We start from the raw sequence: 26297 nt of genomic DNA, 5'->3' as shown, positions 1-26297 counted from the left end.
CTCATGGTTATCTGAAGAAGCAGAAGAGTTTGGGACACTGGCGGATGCGCGAAGAGAGAAACGCAGCTACTCTGGAATAAAAATCACTCAGTTGCAGTTTTTTTTTAAAATTATTATTATTTACCTGATCTTTCTGTTATTTTACGAAGAGCGAACAGTAAATCCAAACAGGTGAGTTTACAATTATCAGTCCAGTAAAAAGAAAAAAGCTTATTTGGGAAACAAATTTGGGCTACTAAATTCAGCACATGCATTTCTGTTGCTTCCAGGGGGCAAAAGATCCACTAAAGGAATTTACAAAATGTATTGTGATTTCAATCAGCTAAAATATGTGTTGCAGTGTTCATGTAGGCCTAATTATGTTCAGTAGCATATAGTCCAGACAACTGCGTGTCAAGTTCTAAATTCATAAATTACAGTAATGTATCCCACTTTTACGCACTAGTGCACAATAACTAACTAGGACAGTTTTTTTCTATTAAAACAATAGCAAATTCTCTGTCCGAGGTCACTTTTAATCTATTGCATTAATTCCTTATAGCGTCAGGGCTTTATTTTGCAAGATGTCTAAAATGTAGAGATGTGGGCGGCTTGTCCCCATGTGTGCGGAGTTGTATGTTGCCTATTTAATCTTTGAGCTTTATATGCTGAGTAAATCCCATCGTGTCCTAGATTGACAGCGTCTCTGTATAGCAACAGCATAACAGCAGGGGACCATTCATTCTAAAAACAGCCATCTATTCCTTAATATCAAAATACCACACTATAATGCATTTTAAATAATCGCAGGGTTTCTTCTTCTTCTTTGGTATTGTTAGAGCCAGCAGCTCTTGAGTTAGAGGAGTGAGCTGTCCACACTGCAGTGCTGAAATGAGAGAACTCATTCTGTATTTCAAGGGTCAGGAGTTGCCAGGCTACCTGTTCCTGTCCATAATCAATCAATACAAAATTGTATAATTACATATACATTTTAGGGAGAAGCATCATACATTTACAGATTAACACTTAAGAATGCATCAGTTGGGTAACTGATTTTTGTGCTGTTTCCTCAGATCAAAATGATGACCAAACCATTTGGAAAGAGCGGGGATGTGAGTGAGCTGGTGAGCTCCCTTGGCTGGCTAGAGGAGGAGGACGGCAGCTCTCAGGATGGAGAGGAAAGCCATGGCCTGACAGTAGGCAGCCGAATCCACTCTTGCACAGAACTGGGCAGTGAGGATATGGAGGAAGAAGAGGAGGAGGATGATGACGATAATGATGGGGAGATGGGACCAAATGGAGAACAGTCTCCCAAAAGAAGAGGCCCTAAGAAGAAGAAGATGACCAAAGCAAGACAGGAGAGGTTTCGTGCCCGGCGAGTCAAAGCCAACGCCAGAGAACGTTCACGTATGCACGGGCTTAACGATGCCCTGGAAAGTCTGCGCAGAGTGATGCCCTGCTACTCCAAGACACAGAAGCTGTCAAAGATTGAAACTCTACGGCTGGCACGCAACTACATCTGGGCTCTGTCGGAGTCGCTTGAGAGTGGCCAGTCCCCTGAGAGCCATGGCTTTGTGGAGATGATGTGTAAAGGTCTGTCTCAGCCCACCAGTAACCTTGTGGCCGGCTGCTTGCAGCTGGGACCCAGTCCAATAATGCTCAACAAGCCGGACGACAAGTGTGGAGGCCCGAGGGTGGGTGGTGTGGGGGGTCAGGCTGGCCATCCACTCAGCTATCCATCTCCAGGCCTTCCCAGCCCCCCCTATGGCTCCCTGGAGGCTTCCCACCTCCTCCATATGAAGGGATTCAAGGGGCCTGTATATGACAACCCCTCCCCTAACGAGTGCAGCAGCGGCACCCCCCCATACGAAGGGCCCCTCACTCCCCCCCTGAGCATCAGTGGCAGCTATGCCCTGAAGCAGGAGCCCTCTCCCCGTGAGACAGAGAGCTATACACCCCACCCTGGCCACCATGCCCACTACCTTTCGTCTCACCATTACCCCACTCCCACGACTGGCGGCCTACCAGGGGGCCCTCAGGGCCACCCACTTTTTCAAGCTTCACGCTATGAGCTGCCTCTGGATGTGGCCTTTGACTCCTTCACTCCCTCTCACCTGCTCGCCTCTCAGATGAGCAGCATGTGCCCATGAACAGTTGAGAGGACCAGTGATTGACTGCTGGCCAGGCCAGAAGCACTGCTCTTGAATGAACTGCTGTAAAAATGATGGCTGTGGTACCGACTGTATAGATACATTGTCTGCATTATGTTGTCTTGTACTCTGGGAGAGCACTGAATGCAGAGAGAGACTCACAATCTCAACTCAATCTACCTGATACAAACACGCACCCATAACCTTTTAATATTTTATTTATTATTTTTTGTTATAATTATGTAATTTGGATTCTTGTTATTTCAGTTGTTACGGAGTGACTAAAGATTTCACCAAATCAGATATTCACACTAAAGCATTACAAAGGTGGACAAGAACATAACTTTTTTAGCATATGAAAAGAAATAGAACAAAAAGTCATCCAGTCTTAACCTAAATTGTGCACTGAGGCCTAAAGCCAATGTCTCCCTGGCCATAAGAAAAAGCAATACATTTATTTATATCTGTATTTAATATTTATTTTTAAACGTCTTATCTTTTTATTTTTTTCTCAGCACAATTTTTGTTTCACTGTCTTCTTGGTTTTGTTGTCAGTCACTAGCAACTGTACTGTATTTAATTTATTTATTTGAAGTCTTTCAGGTATTAGTTTATTTGGTGTCACAATTTGTTATACTGTACTGTTGTAAATATTTTGCTGTTTCGCACTTAATTGAATAAATATTCTTATATTATATGCTATTTCCATAGTAACAATATTTGCCATGTGTTTTCTTCCGTTATGCCATCATCCTGTAGTTGAATATTAATTCAACAGAAAGTTCATACAATCCCTCCCAATAAAGCTGAGGGTACCTATATGCAGCTCCAATACATCATTTCAAGTGGATACCAGTTGATTATTTATAATGTAGTGAGGCTTCCATCATAATATAATTCTTAATGCATTTTACCATTGCACTGTGAAATACTTGCCAGTCCCCAAACCCTACTTAAGGCACCACAAGTCAGAAGAGTAATTTTGATTATTTTCTGTAATCTCACAACAAACTCCAAATTAAGTAAATACGTTCAATTTTTTTTTTCAAATTATTGTAATCATTAATGCCAGCTCATACCTTTTGGAAAGTTCCCTTTGCACACGATCAGTTTCAGGTGTATTTACACGAAACATCAATCATCATTCAAATTTTAAGTGGCTGAGTTTCATTTTCCAATAACAAACATGGACAAACTTATATAAAAAATAAAGACAAAGGTGCTATAATAAAGGACATTTTTGTGGCAATAGAGATCATGTTACAGGATGTATGCATGTGTGTGTGTGTGTGTGTGTGTGTGTGTGTGTGTGTGTGTGTGTGTGTGTGTGTGTGTGTGTGTGTGTGTGTGTGTGTGTGTGTGTGTGTGTGTGTGTGTGTGTGTGTGTGTGTGTGTGTGTCATGTGGCTTGCTATGGGGTTTCTATCAGGTCAGGCGGGAGGCTTTTGTGGGCCATGGGAAAACAGCTCTGGGGAACAGGTGAATGTGTCAGAGGCTTTTCGTTGGTTCTCTCTCCCACATGTCCCATTTTCCCATCTAGCTCATGCCAAACACTGTAGGGCAAGAGCTTATTTTCAAAGAATTCATCCACATTAACTCAGACAGAAAAGCACCAGATTTCTGTTCAGAGACACAGCATATGAATACGGATGTTATAAATCTAAAAGTCAGACTTTTTCTTTCAATATTTAGAAAATAATGCAACCTTAACCAATAGTACATATAAAACTTTAAGTTGGAGTATTCTGATGCAGATTTCCAGATCAGCTCAAACTGGCAAGGTGCACAGCACATTTATATTACTCAACTAACGACAAAAGCCAGTTTTGACTTTAATGATTGCACTTGAAAAAAAAAACAAAGAACGGGGTGGCAGAGTGTGAGATGAAGAGGGGAGAGCAAGAGGTGTGTTCGAGTGTGTCTATTATTGTGGTTCTTCAAGCAATTGTCAGAAGGGGAAGGTGCCTCAGAGGCTGTTTGCCAAGACCACTTTCGCCCCCTCTTCAGCTACCTCTCCAAAGGGTTGTCTTTTCCAGTCGTGGCAACAGTGGAGAAAGGCTGGAAGAGAAAAAGGGAACGATTGTTTTACTGGGCGCCACTGGTCCATTGTGAACGCAGCCTGTTCTTTCTCTTGACCTGTGACCTGTATTGTTGTGGGGCTTCTCGTTTGGGGCGGGCAGACAGCTGGGGGAACTGCGGGGGGGCTGATGGACAGCTGGGCCAATTTGGGGGGGAGAGAGAGAGAGAAGAGAGTGAGAGCATGAGAGAGGGAGAGAAATGGGAATTTGTGTGTTGAAGGAAAAAAAGGAGAAGAGGAAAGAGAAGAAAAGGGCAGAAGAGGTGACCAAGGTCCTTGCCCCCTATTCACAAGTTTGTCCTCTCTGCTCCTGTGTGTCAGCCTTGGTATATGACACATAGCTTTACACACAGGCAGACACTTGGCCTGTGAGAAAGTACTGGCAGAGTTAGCTGGCGTACACCCTCTTTGTGCCTTTGCTGTTTTGCTACGGCAAAAACGGTGGGGGGCAGCGCTTGGATTATCCTCCTGAGTCCAAATACATGAGTGGGTGGATTTAGAAATAATCCACGTAAATTAACTCTGGATACAAGATTACAAAACAGAGACGCAGGACAGTCTCTGGAGATTGGGGCATGGTGGTGGAGAGAGTGTTTGACATGGAAGAATTTAGGAAGACAGAAATATATGCATTTTATAAGAATAAAATAAATAAAAAAGTTTAGGGTTAATAATTTGTAATAAACGTGTACTTCATCTGTTCAAAGAAGAACATGTATCATGTTAAAATGATAAAAAGGAATGTATTTGGTAAAAGACTTGAAAAAGTGCAACACAAAAATCCTGACTTTCAGTACAGGCCTCAAACACAGATTATGTATACCAAGTGGCTCTCATCTATGATAAGGACATGAGGGCCTTTTAATGGGAAGGGAACACATGCTCTGTCATGCCATCTTGGCCAAGACGGCAGGCAGGATAGAGCGACCTGTGGTTCAATCCCTTGGGAGAGTGAGGTTATGTCAGATATCTGCCCACAGAAAATTAATGGTGCAGCACTCAATCTCAAGTCCTAAACTTTTGTAGTTTTTTTTTATCTTTATATACATTATACAGACAATGCCAACAACATGAACCCTAATGGCAACATAAAATGATGACGTTAATTCATTTTGGCAGGAGGTTGGCATCACTGACAAAAAAGAAAAAAAACTAAATCAGAGTTACATTTTTGTAGTGCAGATTGAAGCTTGGTCGTGTTCCGTCTCGTGCTTATATTTTTGTTTCTGTGTGCAGCACACTTAATCCACTGGCCAAACAAGAGTGCCTCCCACCAAAATGAAAAGGTCCTGATCCATAGGAGCTAGATAGGAGGGATAAAGCATTGTGATTAAGATTGTATTAATGGGGCCATAGGAGGCTGGAAGGCTTTAATCAGTGTCTGTGTGCCGGTAATTCCTCTGCCTTTAAGCTGGGGCGGACACAGTGATCCCCCCTCCTCTTGGGCCACAGTGCACATGAACATGAACACACACACACACACACACACACACACACACACACACACACACACACACACACACACACACACACACACACACACACACACACACACACACACACACACACACACACACACACACACACACACACACACACACACACACACACACACACACACACACACACACACACACACACACACACGCCTCTGCTGGGAGCATAGGGATACGAGTGCCCAGGTTGAGAGGTGGAGCACCCCAAAACAGAGACGCCCTAGACTTAGAGGAGCAGCTGGTAGAAGAAAGACTCAGGAGATGGATGGAGAAAGATGTGGGAAAAGACAGAAGAAAACAATGAAACATGGCAAGTCTGGCGTAATAAGATGTAGCGATTGGGTTGGTCACGGTCACCATGGTGGAAGCAATTAAATAGAAATTAATAAAAACTTTAATAAAGGTATTCTGAACTTGGTTCCATCTATTACAGGACCACGTTACACTAAACTGAACTCCAGTGAGACAGGAATAGAATTAATTCCAACTTAATATCCAATGACGGTTCTCTAAATCAACAGGTCTTTAAATAAAAACACCGCTGTTACCCCCGTAAAAAAATTAGGGGAAGTTATAAACATCAAATAATTATGTTATTATGGTCAGATAAAGGATGCTTAACACAATGATGTAATGTGACAGCTTATTATACTGACGCAAGAGAAAAAGAAAAAAGGAGATGTACATGGAGGGGAGGAAAGAAGGCAGCTCGTGGACTCATTACCTATGGGAGTGGGTGTAAAGGTGACATTGTGCATGAGAATAAAGGGTGGTCCTTCTCCTCCCAGAGTTCTGAGAGTATTAGGGTGTAGGAGTTAAAGAGCTTCTAATGGGATCTGGATGCTGTCGTGTTTACCCTGTAACCCCCCTCCCCACCTCTCCTGCACGCCCCCTGCATTGTGGAAGTTGCTGGGCTTTGGGACACCACAATGGGCTGAGTGTAGGGACAGATGGAGGTCCTTTTCGAACAAGGCACAAAACACAGCCAAGGTAGGAGGGCCATGGTGTCTGCAAGAGCAAGCAGCCAGCATGCCCTACTGCCATAGACGTGGGAGAACAGAGGTGGAGGAGGGAGAGGAGAAACTGAAAAGGGGATTCCTAATTATAATGCAAGGAACAGTCCAACTTTGAGAGTCCCTTTAGCTCTGGTAATGTCAGTAAATTCAGCATGATCTAGACACATTCACATGGCTTTGATTCAGGATCACTGTGCAGTTTAGACTTCTATCATTTGGCCTGTAAACATGTCAGCCTTTATAATCAGTTATCCTGATTTGTGTATTCTCAGTACTTTTCAGAGTGGAACAAGCCAGCAAAACAAAAAAAAATAATTTAGAAATTCTTACTCTGATGTGATTAGCCATTCCTGTAAGTGCTGTTAATTAAGGGTTAAACCAGGTCAGGCGAGAGGGCAAATGCTGATGTCATTCATTCAGGGCTGTGCAGTGTATATGGAGCATCAGGGGAGAGGGTTTGGTGATAGATGCTGATGAGCAGAAGCATTGGAGGAGGGTAGAAGGAGGTACCAGTCGCAGAAGCAACAGATGGGGCCTGATGGAAAGCTCAGGTTGTAAACTCTGTTGGTAACATCTGCCCGTTTGTCCATCTGCTACACTCACTGTTTAGTTTGTTTAGCAGAAACTCATTAATTAGAAAACTGCACTGGAGGCTACTGGTGCGCCCTTTGTCACAGTAGGTTATTTAGATCAGAAGACAACCAAATCCATGTGCAGTAGTGAAATGCAGTTTCCTATTAACATAATGACTAATTCTAAATACATTTCATGGGTTTATACTTAACTGCTATAAAACTAAGCTCCCACCTCAGTTATGATCCAATCAAATCAACAGTTTCGCACCATTCCCACAGATAAGCCTGTCCATCACATCTGTTCTGCTCAGGGATAGAAGTGACACCACGCCATTCTCTTTGTTCATTTTCTGGAGCACACACAAATAAGTGGATTGACATGGGATGTGGATATAAACCTTGATTAGATTAGAGTTACATTAGCAATTACTGTAAACAAACTCTGTATAGTCTGCGTACTTATGCAAATTCAAGTTTATTTGATTAGGACATTTATCAACATTTCTGTAAATGCGCCAGTGTTAGCCAGTCGGCTAATGTACGGCTCAACTGTAGTCCTAGTATGCATGTCTTTATGGTGGGAAGAAACCGGAGCAAACCCACACAAACATGGGGAGAACATGCAAACTCCACAGAGAAAGGCCCAGAGGGACATGGATTCGAACCCCGAACCTTCTTCCTGTGAGGCAGAAGTGCCAACTACTGAGCCACGTGTAACCCTGTGTAACTTATTTAACTAAATGTCAAAACCAACATAACTGTTTGGAATTTGTACCTGGTACATTTAGTGGACGTTCCTCTACTACAGGACGGCTACATGCATTTAAAATATTCATTTTAGATACTTTTGGCTAGGACAGCAAAACAATGAATGACTGAGGGAATCTCTCGCCACAGCATCAATTTAAGAGCATAAAACAGCCTAAAAAACTGAAGCATACCAGTTTCATTAGAAAGGTTACATCACCTATGGGTATTTTACTTTGTCTCTTCAAATTTGCTCTGCAGCGAGCAGATAAAAGGAGAATTAAGCAGCTGATCTAGGCTCAGTGGCCAGAGTGTTACATTAGACATTAATCCAGAACAGTGAAAGGTTGGAGAATGGATAGCATCTTTTAATCCTGCACTCCATCCACCCAAACCTCCCATCAGACAGAGGGAGAGACTCACACAAACTGAGCCCAACATCCTCTTTCTGCTACACAAGACATCAGACACCAATTTTGGCAAAGATTAGTGTCCTTTGTTCTTGAAATGCTAAATAAGTAACCGTGTAACAGAGCTTTCTTGTAGTAATTATTGTACGAGCACCTTTTCCACAATTTCCATTGTCCGCATCAACAGTCTTAAGAGTTTCCTAAATCTCAGCACTGCTCACAGGCTAAGGCAAGTGTTCTGGTGAGTGCGCTCAGTGCACACTGTCCCCCTATATGTAACAGATGTTAGTGGGGCAACAGTTGGTATTGAAAGGGAGGGGCTTCAGGCCATCTGTCCAGGGTCAAGGTTTGAAAAGGGGTGGTAGAAATGGTGGCACGTTCAGGAAAATGGTAAATTTTGCTTGAAAAGAGGGAATATAGCCCACATTGTAATCCTGCTCAGTGTGTGCTTTCATTTCAAATTGCCTTTGTGAAGGTTTTGAGTGAGTTTGGAAACTCCAGAAAGTGTCTGACATGGGAAACCTAAAGCTCAAGTGCAAAAGCTCCACCTTGTGGTTAAAGACAATACTACAAACAAAGTGTAATATTCACAACTTTATTGATATATTAAACCGCCATTGCATCAAAACTACTGAATCAAGAGTATAGGCTCATGCTACACTTTATATTAGTGTGGCAATAGAATCACAATATATAGACAGTAAGCTTGATTTCAAACATATAGAGACTGAGCTTTAAGGCTGTCAAGTGAATGATCTATGAGATCCCGCAAACATGCCATCTTCTTATGACAAACCTTTTTCTGGGGATAAAAACAATAAAATAAGAGCAGAACATGGAACAACCACTGCATAAGTATTTGAGCAAAACTTCACATCATTGCATACAATCTACACAGATATTTTAGACACTTACAATGAAGACCTTTAGCCTCTCCCTTTCCTTATGACAGAATTCAGCCACAGTCAGCTCGGTGAAGTCTTTCTGCATGTTTAAGAATCCACAGTTAGGAGAGCGTTTTACATGTTCAGACCTGGGCAGAGAAAATGTTAAGGAAGAAATTATTTGAAGGCACAAGAATGTGGCACACAAAGAGGAATGTAAAAGTGGAAATAACTAGCTCAAATCATAAACAAAATTAAATAAAAAAATTCTAAATTTGGCATTATACTGCTCGAGAGAAACGGCTACACAATTTGCATCCAGGTAGTTTTTTTTTTTCCCCTTTAATAATAGTAATCAACTTTATGTGGCCATCTTTCCGTTTTCAGTATCTGTAGTAATGTACTCAATATTAAAATTAGTCTTGTAATGCTATAGGCAACAGTGATAAAGAACAAAAATAATCTCAGATGTGAAGCAATACTGCACCACCTAATACTGCTGGCATACTATTCTTCAAGTTTACATTTTAAAAAAAAACACCCCAACTTATTGGGACTTTAGCTTATTCACAGTAACCCCCAGAGTTAGACAAGTCAATACATACCCTTCTCATCTCCGTGCGTGTTGTAACGCTGATGCTCCCAGCGCTAGCTAAGCCTAGCACAGATCCTGGAGGTACTCCAACTAGCCTACTGCTCCGAATAAGTGACAAAACAATGGCAACATGTTCCTATTTACATGTTGTGATTTGTATAGTCACAGTAAGATCATGAGTCACAGCCGTCTAACCGTATACAAACTGGAAACTATATTCTCAGAAAGGCGAAGCACTGCTACTTCTGCTACTTTGGCGGAGTGATTTGCTCGCAGCACCTGAAGCCCTGTGGTGAGGAGCAGAGCATTCGCCTGGAGTTTGCTCAGAGTTGGAGCATGAGTCAACAATTTCTAGATAGGAAAAGCATAGTGACCTTGTTATTTGTACACCCTCTGACTATACAACTCACAACAAATAGGAAAATGTTGGCGTTGTTTTGTCACTTATTCGAGCAGTAGGCTAGTTGGAACCGGTTACCTCCAGGATCTGTGCTAGGCTTAACTAGCGGTGGGAGCGTCAGACAGAGTTACAACACGCACGGAGATGAGAAGGGTATGCATCGGCTTGTCAAACTCTGGGGGTTACGGTGAATAAGCTAAAGTCCCAATAAGTCGGCGTGTTCCTTTAAAAGGTAGGTTAGTAAAAAGGTAAGGGCCTGAGGAAGTTGACATGCTTTATTTACCAGGGATCATCATCTGGCTCCCAGCCCTCAAGCTCAATCAGACAGAAGAAACAGCTAGCAACATCAGGCTCATTCTCACTGGGGCAGTGGACAAACCCAGCCGTGGCCATCTGCAAAGACAAACAAATCAGCAATAGATGTCAGTAGCATACTGTAAAATAAAATCCAAGCACTAAATTAAGGAATTTCATGAGCGGATTAGCTTAATGACAAATACATGAACACCCAAAAAAAAAAAAAAAAAAAAAAAAAATAGCTGCAGGTAGATTAGGGTCAGTGAGAATGAAACCAGCGGAGGATGGGTTAAGAGTTAAGAGCTTGTTAAAAAATGGTATAGAGTGTTGCTCATCAAGTGAGGTGTCAGCAGCCCATCCATCATGACAAGACTAGGGTGGGCAAAGGGAAGGGGCTGTGCACTGGACACCTGATGCAATGAAACTAAATCTGACACCTGCTTAGCTGTACATCATTGCCACAGCCTCGAATAACCAACTGTAGTAGCCTAGGCTATACTATTGCGTAACTTTGGAGTATAAACAAGGTTGGAATATATCCATCAGCCATAGTCATGTACTTTGTAGGTTAATATAAATTGGGGGTTTTCTTAGAGCTCAAGAGCTGTCTGACACATTCTGCATAAACTTAAGAGAAAACATCACAAATTAACCCAGTCTGACCTCCTGCTGGCTCGGTCGGTTTCAAGTAGCGGAATATAACTAAAAACCATTTACTCAAGCACTGCAACTTAGTACAATTTTTATGTCCTTGTACTATTTCCATTTTTTTGCTACTTTATACTTTTACTCCACTACTTTTTGTAAGATAACATTGTGCTTTTACTCAACCCCAGCTTTAATTACATCGCAGAATTAGATTAATATATCAACTAACAAATTATTTTTTTATTATGGATTAAAGACCCTCTGCAGACATGTAGGATAATGGAGTGCATTTGGTACATATTTTGATGCCAATACTTTTACTTAAGTAAGATTTTGAATACAGTAGGCTACTTTTACTTATAAGTATTTTTGCACTGTGGTATTGCTTTAACTCGAGTGAAAGATCTTCCACCCATTGCTTTCATTGCAGACAAATTCCCCTCTTGATTAACTCGATTGTGCCAGTGCACTAAAAAAATAAAATAAAAAAAATAAAACTCATTAATAATAATAATAATAATATTTGTATTAAATATTTCTGAAGGCATTTTTATAATCCAACAACTCTTCTATAAGCTTCAAGACACAGCGGCCTTCTTACCTTTTCAGGTGTGCAGTTACATTCCTCTCTAAATGGCCAGTCTGAAAAGCTTTGTTCGCGTAAATCATGACTGTACATTTTGTCATATGAGTAAAACCTGGTTGTCAATACATCCATGCTGACCATATCTTAAGCAAAAACAGGCTTAACTTAATTTTATACACGGTGTGGTTGTCGATGTGAACATGTGCTTCCACAGGTGTTTTCAGTTAGACTGATTAAACTCTGCGCAGGTTCAAGGTGGGCGGGGTTCTGATGGCTACGTAAGGTCACCAGCCAGACTTCATCTACAAGAGGTCATATCAGGCACAGGTACAAGCAGCAAGTAAAGCAGCGCCGAGCTCCGAGTCCAGTCATATTTCTACTATTAAACAGTTTATTTTTTTTTATGTTCTTTTGGTCTCATTTCATTACTTCACATGTCAAATGTGTCTGTTCTGTTTGGTATATTCCACATCTGAGACGACTATAAATCAGCCTGAGGGATTAGCTGTTTGTGTGTTGGAGGAATTTAACTCCCCCTGTTGGCAATTGATAGAAATGCAAAGACGTTGTTTGCTGTAGTGATTACTTTATTATTTCTCTACTCCTGTCTTGTTATGCAATGAACTATCCAAAAGAGACTTAAATCTTAAACTTAAATCTGTGTTGAAGGTATTCTTATTCTTTTCAGGCTTGAATTATAGTTGTCAGCTGATCATTTTAAGTAATGTGAAAGTAAACATAGACACAATAGTCAGGAAGTGATCTGTCCAATTTAATAGTTTGTGGTGTAAACTTTACTTGCCTGTTTATGACTGTGAAAGACAGGAACAGTCCTGGTGCGCAGTGTGTCCCTGTAACACTACCCCTCAGGGCCTTGGGTGCTGAAATGTGCTTACAACTGTAAACTGCTGTCCTTTTCCCCTTCTAACCTTATCTTCCAGCAGAGTGCCTGGCGTAGCGCTGAGACGCAGTGTGCCTCTAATAATCGGCAGCCCTCTGAGGGGCTGCAGTGTAAGGGCTTATTAAGCAGTAGGCCTGGAGTGAATTGGACAGTACATTTGATGTCATGTTAGCTTCAAGTAGCCTGTATGGTGGGTGGCTGCTTACTGCAGACAGTGCAGAATAACATCTAGCTCTGAATTTACACATGTGTGTGTTACTGTTCTCACTCAGCATATTTCCGTATGTTAAATTTTTTTCGCTGTTTCTCTCAACATTGCTGCACCAGATAGGTGTAAGGTTTATCAGTTTGCCCTCCTTCATTCCCAAGTTTTGTGCTAAAAGTGGTCGTCTAGTTGCACCAGTGAAATGTTTGTGTAGATGAGAGCTTCAGCAATAAAGGCTGAGGTTATTTACAGAGGCTTTACATTTGTCTTTGTTACTCTCCCTCTTCTAGTGGGTGGTCCTTTATGAGAGACAGTTTTGAAACAGTGTTCACTGTTAGAGAACTTTGTGTTGTACCACAAATCATATTTTCATAGGTTGGCATTTCTGTGTCTCACTTTTAGTCCTCATGCCTTCATTGACATTTGATTCTTCCTCCCCTCATAGCCTTCCTGCTACTGCCTTCAATGTCTGCTCTCTCTTTCTCCTGATACAACTGCCCTCATCTGTTAAAGTTTTCACACAGGGCTGAGAGTGAGAGAGAGAGGGAGGGAGGAGATAGGATGTAGAGTGGTGGAGGGTAGGTAATAGAGGCAATGTGTTTGTGGTCTCTATTTCCACCGGACCTTCTGGTATGGGCATAAGGCTATGTTGTTTGCATACGCAGCTTTTGGAATCTTTTCGAATTAATGAGATCAGTTAAGGATCTTTCCTGTCATCTTTCTTCTACCTGAATAGCCCTGACTAGTTTCGTGCTGGGAAGGACTTCCCAGAGGAAATTGTTGTTTCTCAGTGTGCCTGTCAAAGGTTGGAGATTGAACTCACTCAGCAAGAGCAGCAGGAGGACTAGAGGTGCAATGTGGAGCACAGGTAAGATTACCATTTACTGCTACTCTATCTGTCTGCTTCTAGTTAAAATGATGCTATACTGTCTCTATCAGGAGCAAGAAATACATATTCTTTTTTGCTCCCAAGTAGTGGGATAGTATTCCTTGTCGTGTGTGTTTCTGGTGGTATAAATATGCTTTGATGAAGCACAAATATTTGCATTTCTTTAAATTAATTATTGGACGAATCTTTATACTGAGTCCCCGTGGAGCTGACAACTGTCCTGACAGCTCCACCTGTCTTCTGCTGCCCTCAGACCCAGACTGAACACTGCACACTGCAAATCACTGTCTTCTAAAATACACACAGCATTGTGTAATTAAGACGAGGAATGTATCAGCCTAAATTATTTAATCAAGAAGGAGCAGCACAACAGAAATTATAGTGAAGTTTCAACCATTATGAACTGCAAGAAGTTATGGCGCAAATGTGTGATATGACTGTGGTTGGAAAGAAAGATGTCCTGTCTTTGGTGCTGGTGTAAAACTGTCAGGGACATGTGAGAGTGTGACAGTCAACATCAACATTCTCCATCTCTGTAGGCAAGCGTGGATTCACAGGACAGGCACACACACCTGTGTTCACACATCCATGAACCCTTAAAAACCTCAAACAGTCTCTCTATTTCCTTTTCTCTCTGTGAAGCTTTATTTATATGCCATTTTCTTTTCAAAAAGCATGTTGCTAGAGCGTAAATGTAAGCATAAATGTAGGGCTGCAACTAACGATTCTTTTTATTATCAATTCTTTTTGTGATTAATCGATTAATCACGAAAAGAATTGGCTTACAAAATGTCAGAAAGCAATGAAAAATGGTGATCACAATATCCTAGAGCACAAGGTGACGTCTTGGAATGTCTTCTTTTGGCCAACCGACATTTGAAAACCCAAATATATGTACTATAATGTCAGACCAGGAGAGCCTGAAAACCTCAAAAAATTTCAAAAATGATCTTAAACGAGGAATTGATTGTGAAAATAGATAAATATTCTTTTGATCCTCAATCATTTAATCATTGCGTACTGTAAAAGAATTGAAACAATTAGTATCCGATAGCACTTAAATAAGGTGAGATGAACATAACATAAATTAGGAAAACAATTTACATGACGAGATGTATTTACAGTATAACGAGCAGTATATATGTTCCCCAGTAAATATGGGGACATTTATTTTTTTATGCATGAATTCCATTAGTTTATTATGCAACACAAATCCCACTTCATTTGTAACAATAAAAATGTGTATCTTGATTTATTAAAATCTTTCCTGGGGAAACAATTAATGCACAAGAAACATACCGTACAGCTGCCACATTTCCTGCACATGTCCACACCTGATCAATACTCTAAATTTAGTGAAATGATTATCCCTCACGGTTGCAAACTGATATGCTCAACTGTCAGACTTGCAGGCTCAGGCCACTTCAAGGGGAATGCAGAGGTCCTTTCGTTTACACTGAGCTGGCTTGTTATGCGCTATGCATGCTCTTAAAGTTGCAGTAGGTAATTTATTTTTGTCGTCAATGGGCAATAAATTCATAATACCCTTTCAGCATATTGTAATTCCAGTGGTCTGAAAGAAAATTAGACTTCTACATCTCCTCCTTGGCTTTGTTTTCAGGCTTTAGTTAATCTAGCCATCACAGGAGACTATGGCCAATCACAGGTCATTTCAGAGAAAGAGACTGGCGGTTGTGCAAATGTAGAAGCGTGTGAACGTCCCTTCGGTGAAAGCGTTGTTTTGGTTAACCTTGCAAAGTTCTGCTGTGGATAACCTTTTGCCTACCATGAACACCTGCTTGTTTGTCATGTTCACATTACCTCTCACACAGCCTCCGACGTCTCCTCGTCCGGATGGCAGCATAAGCCTGCAACGAGGACCAGAGGTCAAAGCTGCGGCACCGCCTACTGCTGCCATCCCAACAAAGACACGCAGTGTGACAGGAAACATAAACGCGGTAGACGAGTCAGAAGTTTGGCCTTTTGCTAACCCTAGCTTACGTCTGCGACTAATTCAAGTTCATGTTTATGTAGCTAACTGGAGCCTTGCATCACAGTATATCATCTCAAAGTGCTTTACAAAGAAAACAGGACAGTAATTCACAAGTATTGCTGCTTTATGACGGCATGCCGTCTAAATATTACTGTGTGAAGCCGCTGCATGCCCATGCTTGTATGATTGGAGAGGCTAGACAGAGAGGGGAGAGGGCGAGCTTCTAGAAGAGGTCTCACTCTACTTCATAGTCTGGCGGGATTTTTAAATTCTGCCTCCCGCAGCTTTAATAAAGCCCTTAGATGTGTGCCCTGACATGCATCTTAAAGCTACCTAAGATTTCATAGTCTAACAAGCTGTGATTTATTGTCTGGTAGCTTTAGTAAATGCTTTGTCACATTAGGACTGGAAGTGCAAGTATGTTGATGCCTGGTGCTTGCCTCGGCCCCTCCCCTTTGACTTTCATGGCCAGCCTCTAAATTCACCACCACAGTGCCAGGAGACACCCAAAGCATGATTTATGACCTAGGTGCGGACTCTGTATCAACAGAAATCCTTTTCATGACACCATGCAAGCAAACCCTAGAAGAAGAAAAAAGGCTGAACTAATGTTTCTGGAAAGTCTCATAATGCCTGTGGACCGGGGCTCATGAAATATGACTAGAATTTATGATCAACAGAAGTTGCAGTTTGACAATGCATTTGAGGGGTTGTGAGGAAGTGAGTTACAGTCTGTCTGTCTGGCAGATTTTTAGTAAGTGTAGATTTACTGTGCTTTTCCTCTGCAGGAAAGAATGAGGAAGACTGATCATAGCTTTATATGAATGGAGAAGTTTGATGTCTCTCTCCCTCAGGTGTGATAAATCTCTCACAGGCTGTTGCTGCTCATCAGCAGACTGAGTCCTTATTAGTCCTTTATCCTGAGCAGTCGTTCATTTCACATTTGACCTGCTGCACTCAGCATTCACCATTCTTCCCATAAAAAAAGTTCCAGTGAGGACAGTACTGGCCTCAGCAGCTTTGTCAAGTCTGTTGTACAGATAGTTTACTGCATGAGTAAGGTTATTCTGATTCAGTGTGACAGGCCATCAATACTATACCAGCTGTGCCTTATGTCTGTTTGGGTCCCTTATTTAACCCTGTCTATGTTGACATGACTCTGGGAATATATTAGCCTATCAGTTTACAGTTTAGGGATCGTTTTCTAGGCTGCTGTCTAGTACCAGGGTCATTAAAGCTGGTATATTTAGACAGATTCCCAGGGTCAATCCTGTGTTGACAGGCTTACACCAGTAGAGGGCAGCATAGGTTAACTACTAATCACCATCCAGGCACAGCAGCAGCACTGGTGTCCAGAATATTGATTCCTCTCTCTGTTGGCTTCACCATGAGCATGTGTGTGTGTGTGTGTGTGTGTGTGTGTGTGTGTGTGTGTGTGTGTGTGTGTGTGTGTGCGTTTGTGGGAAAATGTTTTGGGAACTCGCCTTCAGTCAAAATGATCCTGGTTGAATTGTCAGTCCTTTGTAGTTTGATATTGATTGTCCAGTGCTGTTGTGTTTTTCACCTCAGGGCCACCATATATTTATCATCATGCAGATATGCACACAACACACACACACTGGACCTATTTGACATGACTGAAAAAAAGGACTCCTAACACAAAACATAATATACATAAAGCACTTTTTACTGTCTGAATGACATCATAATAATTTCCTAAAAAGTTTCCTGAAAATAATTATGTCAGTTTGTTCTTTATATGGAAAAAATAAATAGTTCTCAATTGCTACACTTCCAATTAACTGCTGATGTAACCAACATCATTTTTTGGTCAGAGCACTAGGGGTGTCACGATTCAATTCGATTACGATTATCCTGTCATTTGAATCAATTCAATATCATGATGCGTCACCTCATTAATATTATTATGTATTGCTACACATGGTTTTCATCAACAAATCCAAGCAGTCCGATATATATGAACTCCCGTTTTTATTGTATCTGCTCATGAAAAAGACACTTCCTGAATGTAGCGGTGTCTGAACGCAGCAGACAACAGACAAATGGCAAAAAAACAAAAAAACAGTGACCTGAAAATCAACAAGTAACATCATTAGGCAATAATCGATTATGGTCTGTCGCTGCATGGATGCAGAATCATCTAGGTCTGCATCACGATGCATCAATGCAATGTTAAATTTCAACACCCCTACAGAGCACAGCAGGTCAGCTGAACATGCAAAAATGGAAAATTTGTTTTAATAAATCATACAGTTCAACATATATGAATATATAATGATAATAAATCAAGGGTTTGAAGGGGACAGTTCCTTAAAGGAAAATCCTATTTTCCCTGTAATTACCAAATTACATAGTTTACATAGTTTTCCTCATAAATGATTTGGAAATTACAGATCTGTAAAATAAAGCGTTACCATATACTCTATTTCTCCCCTTACTTTTGAAGAGGCATTTGTGAGTGAAGTACCTCAAGCATGTCGAGTGGGTTGCAAATGAAATAATATTAGTTCATTATTCATTTAAGATATACTGCTAGTGGCTACTTAACATGTGTCCCATGATGCCTGCCCATCCAAAGGTGATAGAGGTCAGCAAATCATCTCCAGAATGATTGATCTGTAGCCAATGGCAAACGGAAGGCCCTAATCCAGTATCCTCCTTTCTTTCCATCCTACTCTTCCTGTGTCTCTCCATCAGCCCTGTGCTCATGTACCTGTCCAATAATGCCATCTGTCCTCTCCCCAGTGGCCATTGACCCACCAATGTCTTCTCACTTCTCTCCTCTGCCCTGTCCTCCCTCCCTCTTCTTACCTATGGATGATACAGGATCTCCATGCTCCGATTTCACCCTCTCATCATGACATCCATTAAAGTGGCGCTGGGCCCTGGGCCCCCGTTGGCCCGACAGCACATTAGTACTCGGCCCATTGAACGCCAACAAGGACTGGCTCTGAATTATTGATACCAACACAACTAATGAGGAAACCCTATCTTAGCTCTTTTGCTGACACACACACACACACACACACACACACACACACACACACACACACACACACACACACACACACACACACATACACAAATGCTCATGGAAGGAATTGCACGCATAGCTGTATTGATGATAACTATTGTTCTAGCTGCTAGAGTCCCATTTTCAAAAAGTAATATTCGCAGAGCTCAGTCCATTTCCTGCAGACTATGTGTGTTTATGTGTTTGATCTAAGGAGCCACAGGCTGAAATTCCTTTTGTAATCTGTGTTTTTGTCCTTTTCCACTTGATAATGTTTGTTCCACATCTGTGAGTTCATTATTCTCTGTGTATTACTGCTTATTGTTAATACTGCTGCAGGTGTTAGATCTTGGTGGCGGTTGTCAAAGTGGTAGAATTTTTGTGCACCTTTGTTAAGAGCCACCATATGTTCCATAACAGCAACAGCTTTTAGTCAGTGAAATGTATCCAAATTTACATTCTGTAAGGATTTGTGTGTTTTTGACCCTTAAGTCTACCAAGGTTTACATACAGTGACTAAAATGTGTGCTGCTGTGCAGAGGGGTACTGGAGGTGTCAACCAGCCTCCTTAGTATTCACTCCAACACCCTGTGACTCACAGCCTCAGCCTGAGAGCGTAAGAAAGGGGGGTGGGGGTGGGGGGTGGGGGTTAGAGATAGAGAAGAAAAAGAGGACAGAGCAGGACAAGAGGAAGCCATATGAACATCAGGCAGCATTTCTGTCGCCCCAGGCTCACGTGTTTATATCTGTGTGTTTGCAAGCATGCCCGCCCAAAGGGATTAATTTTTTGACAGCTTTGTTAAGCCTTCTCTTAAGCACTGAGCTTCTCAGTAACATTGTGGCTGTGTGATTCTCAAAAATCCCTCTTTGGCTATCTTGCCTCTTCACAAGGGAAACTGAAGAGAGAGAGAGTCGGGCTTGGACATAACAGCAGGCATTGTTTGAGTGGTTTCTTGGTGTGGAGGAAGTGGACCATAAGGAGCTGGCTGTGAAGCTCCTCTTCAATTAGTGGCTGCATTGCTTTGGTCCACAGTTTAATTCTCTGCAGCCCTTCTCCTGTGTCTGACTCTGTCTATTCCATCATCCCGGTCGTCTCTTCTTGTCACTCCATGTCTCTTCATCCCTCTGTCAGTTTGTATTTAGTTTAATCTCTGCCCCTCCTTCTTCTGCTTCCTCCGCTCTGTCGCTTTCTATTTCATCTCTCCTTTTTGCTTGCCAGCCCTCCCACTCCGATCCCAGTCTAAATTCCATCCCTTTGACGAAAACACAGTGGTTGATAAAATGCGTAACCTTGCCTGGGCAGGTTAATGAGAGATGGAGGGAGAAAAAGGAAAAAGGACAGAGCCACACAGATAAAAGGTTAATCCATTAACAAGTCCTTATACACATGGAGTCAAAGTGCTGAGAGAGGGGGGCAGGGGTTAAACAACACACACAATAAACAGATTTGACAGTCGAGCTCTCCGTAAGGGGGAGATGGGTGACAAGAGTAAGGGTAAAAAATTGGAGAAACAGTGGTTGACGGAGACAGCATTTTCTGTCAAGCTCTCTTCTTCCTGACTTTCACTCTGCATGATGACAAGTGTCTGCTGCTGTTTCCATTGGTCGAGGCTGCCACCAATCAGAGCAGAGGCTTGTAAGGTGCCTTTAGGTTATACCCAACCCTAAAAACAAGATGCAGAGACAGGGAGAGAAAGCCAGAGTGGGAAAGGGAGTGTGTGTTTTACTGAGACAGACCAAAGCAGGCACCGACTTTACAGTGTATTGAAGACCTTCCCTTCTGAAGCTCCCTGTGAAATGAAACAGTAAAGAAGAAAATGCTTGTCAGCTGTTAGTTGGAGACCACTGCAATTCCTCCTGACTGTTGTGGAGAAGAAGATCTTGGCTCTGTAGCCTCCCCCTGTGATTGGCTGTCACACTTTAGGCTCCCCCTCCTCTCTCTGACTCCCCTCTTCTCTCTTTCTCTCTCTCTCTCTTTTTCTCTCTCTCTCTTTCTCTCTCATCTGCTACTAACCCCCTCCATACTGTCCTCAGGCTCACCTGAGCCACAACTGCAGAAACGCTGGACCTCCTCCTCCACACACACACACACACACACACACACACACACACACACACACTCTCACACCCACACACACACACACACACACACACACACACACACACTCTCTCTCTCTCTCTCTTTCTCTCTCATGTACACACACTCAGCTTTTCACCTGGAGAGGGCAGGCGCAAGGGAAGGCATGTGCAGCAGCAGCAGTCTCTACTCACATCTAGCGCTGCCTCTCTGAGTTGCTTCTTTCTGGAGAGTGGAGAGGAGCTCTGAAAAAGAGATTTTGGAGCCATTGTCCCTTGGCGAAAGCAGGCGAGACAGGGGCAGTGAGGGAGCACTTGTAAACCCAGGGACACCAAAGGCAACGCACATCATGATTTTGGGTGAGTTGTCGCTTTTTGGCGTATGGGATTTTGGAGAGGTTAGTCATGTTGTTAGATCACTAATCCCTACTTAAACGTGGCCACCACCAGCTCTTTATTAATAGTGTGCTCTGCTTGGTTTCCATTCCACACAGACTGTGTCTGTCAGTACTGAGCTCTGGGATGAACCTTTAAATCATGTTTACTGCTTGTAATTACGATAACAGTGTGCCATTAATATGGCAGGTGTGAGTGATGACAGGGAAGGTCAAAGTGTTTGGAGCTGGACTGTATCATTATGGACTGTTTGGTCATGTGACCAGACTCCACCATTCTCATGTCCTGCCAGAAAAGGTGAAGTGACAAAGATGCTATCATATCTACTGATAAGTGATGAAATGCTAATTTATACAACATAATTCATTAAGTATATATTTTATGGGGCATTTATTACAATTTCTACCTAACCTTTCCTTATAACCTTGCTAACCAATGATGAGCAGACAGGTCATCACACAAATGGCATTTAAAAAAAAAAATAAAACCACAAAAGATTCAGCCCTCAGTTTGCAGCACAGTATAGCTTTTAGTTACTGTATTATACAGGGTTGTTCTGTTCTGAGTCAGCCTGCACTTTCTTCTTTAGTATTCTGGTCTCATTCTGGCCATGTCTGAGAGAGGGGATTCTGTGTGGTCTCTGTGCCCTACATAGTCAGCTTGTATTCATACAGAGGATGGGAGCTTGCCACTGTAAGTCCAGCGGTATGACCGATCCTGGGTTTGCTGCTGTGTGGTTAGGATAGGCAGAACGTGTATGTGCGTGTTTAATAAGCAATGCAGTGCCTTTCAGCTTGTGAAAGTGTTCTAGAGTCTTCTAATTTGTGTGTCTGTGAGACTGTGTGAGGCTGTTTTGTGTGCATTTGTTTTAAGTGTGTGTGTGTGTGTGTGTGTGTGTGTGTGTGTGTGTGTGTGTGTGTGTGTGTGTGTGTGTGTGTGTGTGTGTGTGTGTGTGTGTGTGTGTGTGTGTGTCTGATGTGTGTGTGTTGCTACATTCTCTGCCGGAGAGGCCACTTTGTTTTAACGCATGCCTGGGCTGATTCAGGAGCAGCTCTGCTCCTCTGCTCTCCCGGCAGGCATGTTTTTCAAAGAGACATCTCTAATGATTATAGGGAGTCATGTAGACTGAGGTGTGCAAGTTTGAAGTGTGCACGTTAAGGGTATTCCGGTGAGCTAAAGGCTCCAAGCGAGTAAGTAAAGTAAATGTCTCAGAACGACTCTCAAATTTTTCTTTTGTTTGTTTTACATGGTCATGGTCTGTTTTGGCTACATTTCCAGTTTCTGCTGCTGGTCAAAAAGGAAACGTTACCTGACTTGAGCCTCATCTAGCAATTAGACAAGCACTGTCTTGATCAGGGTGCAGATGGTAGCAGCTACTGTAAATGATATTTGGCCATGACGTGCCCTCAACTACAGCTGTCTCATGATAACAAACTGTAGGTAGATTTGCTTATAAAAGCAATAGTTTAAGCTGAGGGTAGTTATTACAGTGTGTCTATTTTAACTGTTTAGCATTACATTGGTGAGAGTAATAAAACATGGAATGTGACTTCTGTTATGCAGTCCATTAATTCTGCCTTTGCAGGAACACTGAATGCTGTCAGTATAAGCTCTTTCTAGGTACGGCTGATTTTTTACAGCAGGCTGAATGGCGTTTAAACAGTGATAATGTACTATAGCTCGGATATACTGAATATGTGTGTCTTTTTCACCACATGTAATGGTTCATAAAAACTTCCCCCTTCACACCTGCCAAAAAAGCTGACCTAGACTTCTCCTCATTAAGTTGTCACTTATAGGCATCTTCCATTATTTTTATTTGAACATTGAGATTTTCCAGTGCCTAACATTCTGCTCCATTTGCGTGATGATGTGGCTGCTGAGCGATTTGACATTTCTGGCTTTCCTCCTCTGAAAAGGGTAATGTCATTGTAATGACCTTTACAATTTTGATGCTGGCTGATGTGGACCCCTAATCAGCAAATTTCCGGATTCAGCTCGCTGATATAAATCTGCACATTTGTGATAACATATCTCTGAAAAATGGCAATATATTTATATAACTAAAAACAAAGTGATAATGAAATGCAGTATGTGTACGGTGTGAGTACGCCTGTGTAAACCCTATCACCACATTAGCAGCTGTGTCTGTTTGGCTATTCGTCTATTCCTAGCTTTTGTTTTCTATGACCTTGAGCAAACAACGTTTCCCAGTGCAGCTCTGTCCTTGACGTTGTGTTCACAAGTCCATGATAACTAGCTTCGTAGGCAAACCAGGCCCCTGGCAGAGGTCTTTGGCTGCTGTGATAGCGATGACAGTCCTGATGCTGATAATGGCAATAGATGTGTGATTGTGCCGTACAGTGAGCTCTAAACAAAGCCATGGGCAGCCAGCTTAGCTGCTTGCCTGACATGGGCTCTGCACCAAGTTAGGGGTATACAGTATGGGGCTGCTGGCTACTGATACTGTGTGTTTGTGTATTAAAACCTGTGTGTATTATCTGGGCAGAGAACAAAGCCAAGCAGCGGGAGAACAATGGCAAACTAATAGAGAACATGATCACCAGGCTCCCGTTGAGCCTCTCGATTGACTGTGGTGTCATTGTGAACAGCCGCCATGTTTAGTCCTTAAAAAATCCTGCTATGCTTTCAGCTTGCTGATGCCTGGAGGGAGCTCCTAGTATGGAATCCTCCTTTATATAAGAAATGTTTATCACATCCTCTCACTGGCACCTAAAATGCTGCATGATGACGGCCTGACAAGCATTCCTGGGACATTCCACTTAGTTAGTCTCATCTCAAAGTTTTAAGGGGGAGTCTCAGTCATGATCATTTCATGTTTGGATGTTGTTTTTTGTCTCATCTGTCTTGTCTGTTTGAGTCAGAGCTGACCCCATGAGCTCAGGGCCATGCAGTCTATCTGTCTCTTTGTCTATGTGTTTGTGTGCCCACTCCGGCCTCATCTGTCTTCATAAAATCTGTCTCTGTGTTGACCTGTCTGCATAGCTATTGCTCATTCCATTCACCGAGCTCTCCACCCCCCTTCCTCTAACAGCCTGCACACACTCACCTGGTTCCACAGGTCAGCTCAAAGAGACACCGGAGAATGCGTCTTTGAGCACATCAGCAGTTTTCCCCCCATTTTCTCCATGACTGCTCTGTTCTCTTTGTTTATGTCAAAGTGACACAGTAATTATACTCCTTAATGAGCCAGATATTTGGTATGCATGGCACAGTTTGTTCCATTAGGCTTTTTTGCAAATCCAAGATATAACTGGAACGCTTTTGTGCAGTGGAAACTTAAGAATTCTGCAGTGAAACATGCTCAACAAACTATGCATGGCTTTTTTGCATGGCTATATCTTAATGTTTTGGAAACACTGATATATAAACTTTCATAACCTGTGAATACTAAATCTTGCTAAATCAATCTTATTTAAGTTCAAACTTAAGTGCAACCTTTATATTTTTGTCTAGCAACGGGGCCCACTGGCTTCAAATTTCACTATGTTGTTTTGCAGAATATCCCCTTTCCATTCAGTGGAAATATTTTTCTTCTGGCAAGTGGTGAGATGGCTGTGACATAGTGCTGTGCGATGACATAGTTCACTGCACTTGAACCAGTTCACTTTTCAATAGCTCCTCTATGTGGCACGGCACTCATTGAGGAAAACATATTCCCAACTTAGTAATTAGAATAGGCCACATATCTCAGGAGTGACCTAGGATGCAAGATTAATGTGACACTCATCAGAAGGTAGACTGTGCTGTGTGTGTGTGTGTGTGTGTGTGTGTGTGTGTGTGTGTGTGTGTGTGTGTGTGTGTGTGTGTGTGTGTGTGTGTGTGTGTGTGTGTGTGTGTGTGTGTGTGTGTGTGTCTGTCTGTCTGTCTGTCTGTCTGTCTGTGGGAGATGATGTGGGTCTATGTATGTGGGTGGGTGGAAGTGGCAGCACTCTCTCTTCCCTCTTCTTTCTCTAAGTTTTGGTCACTCCTGGTTTGTGGAGAGGACTTCTCAGTCAAAAAGCCACTATAACAGGTCTCTTCCCTTCTTGCCCTCCCTCCTTTTCCCTGCTCTATTGCTCCATTTGTTTATGCTGGAGTGGCTGTGTGTCAGCAGGTTGTCAATACCGTCTGTAAGAGACTTTAATGAATAGGCCTGTTATTGGACTGGTGGGAAGGCAACCCATTGTGTCTGGGAGTGCATCTGTGTGTGTGTGTGTGTGTGTGTGTGTGTGTGTGTGTGTGTGTGTGTGTGTGTGTGTGTGTGTGTGTGTGTGTGTGTGTATGAGACCCATCAGTGTGTGTAACACTGCAGAGCAGAGGGAGGTGGAGGTGTCTGTTCTGCTCTGACTCCCACTGCTTCATTGGCCTCACTGCAGTGCCCTCTGTCAGAAACCATTTACTAAAAGTAAAGGCCAGAACGGAGCAAAAGCGCGCATGGTTTCATTTTGTGAATTAGAGTGATGAGGTCTTTTCTCACTCAAAACACACACGGAATGTAAACATGATGCCGTACTAGCACACACTCAAATAAAATGTACAGTTTACGCAACACACACCAGTGCTGGCACCTGCCACCACAAGCAGCCTGCTGCTGTTGCTCTGTGAAGCACAAAAAATGCACCTGTGCGTGATTATGGTGTCACATTAGTGCATTCACCAAGGCAGCCCGCTCACTACTTACTGGGAATCCTGGGGCTACAAGACACCTGGGAGTTGAAGCCTGGAAAATGTTCTGTATGCTTCAACAGTCACTCTGATCACAATGTGGAAAGAGGCACAGATGATTCTTTACGCTACAGCTCTCTAGTGTTTTCAAAGAGGAACTGTTGCCTTTATCATAAATATATTTATTGTCATCTACTTTCCTTACATTTCAATTCTAATGTATTTTATTGACATCGTGATTGTCAATTGCCTTTTGTTTGTTAATGTTCATGTATT

The 26297-nt window shown here is 42.3% G+C and overlaps 3 protein-coding genes across 4 annotated transcripts in view; 2 read left to right on the top strand and 1 right to left on the bottom strand.

Moving 5' to 3' along the window:
* Nucleotides 1-2129, top strand: neurod4 (neuronal differentiation 4). Its single transcript, XM_028582594.1, has 2 exons — nt 1-171; nt 1053-2129. The coding sequence occupies exon 2, from the start codon at nt 1059-1061 to the stop codon at nt 2127-2129; it is 1071 nt and encodes a 356-aa protein (XP_028438395.1). The 5' UTR covers nt 1-171; nt 1053-1058.
* Nucleotides 2130-9028: 6899 nt separating this feature from the next.
* On the bottom strand, nt 9029-12103 carry birc5b (baculoviral IAP repeat containing 5b). The gene is made up of 4 exons (XM_028583576.1): nt 11875-12103; nt 10612-10721; nt 9365-9482; nt 9029-9251 (listed from the first exon to the last, which is right to left on the bottom strand). The coding sequence occupies exons 1-4, from the start codon at nt 11998-12000 to the stop codon at nt 9162-9164; spliced, it is 444 nt and encodes a 147-aa protein (XP_028439377.1). The 5' UTR covers nt 12001-12103; the 3' UTR covers nt 9029-9161.
* Nucleotides 12104-13578: 1475 nt separating this feature from the next.
* znf385a (zinc finger protein 385A) overlaps nt 13579-26297 on the top strand; it is a 62765-nt gene continuing 50046 nt past the window's right edge. The window contains exons 1-2 of one of the 2 annotated variants that reach the window (XM_028583573.1): nt 13579-13595; nt 13702-13833. In XM_028583573.1, coding sequence (XP_028439374.1) covers nt 13821-13833 — 13 coding nt within the window. In that variant the 5' untranslated portion in view covers nt 13579-13595; nt 13702-13820. Of the gene's footprint in view, nt 13596-13701; nt 13834-21203; nt 21318-26297 lie in introns of those variants that run through there. The other variant, XM_028583574.1, reaches the window with a different exon arrangement.

The sequence above is a fragment of the Perca flavescens genome, chromosome 7 (genome assembly GCF_004354835.1).
Source record: "Perca flavescens isolate YP-PL-M2 chromosome 7, PFLA_1.0, whole genome shotgun sequence".
Taxonomy (NCBI): Eukaryota; Metazoa; Chordata; class Actinopteri; order Perciformes; family Percidae; genus Perca; species Perca flavescens.
The sequence above is the reverse complement of the archived record's forward strand: the minus strand, read 5'-3'. Positions and strand labels throughout refer to the sequence as shown.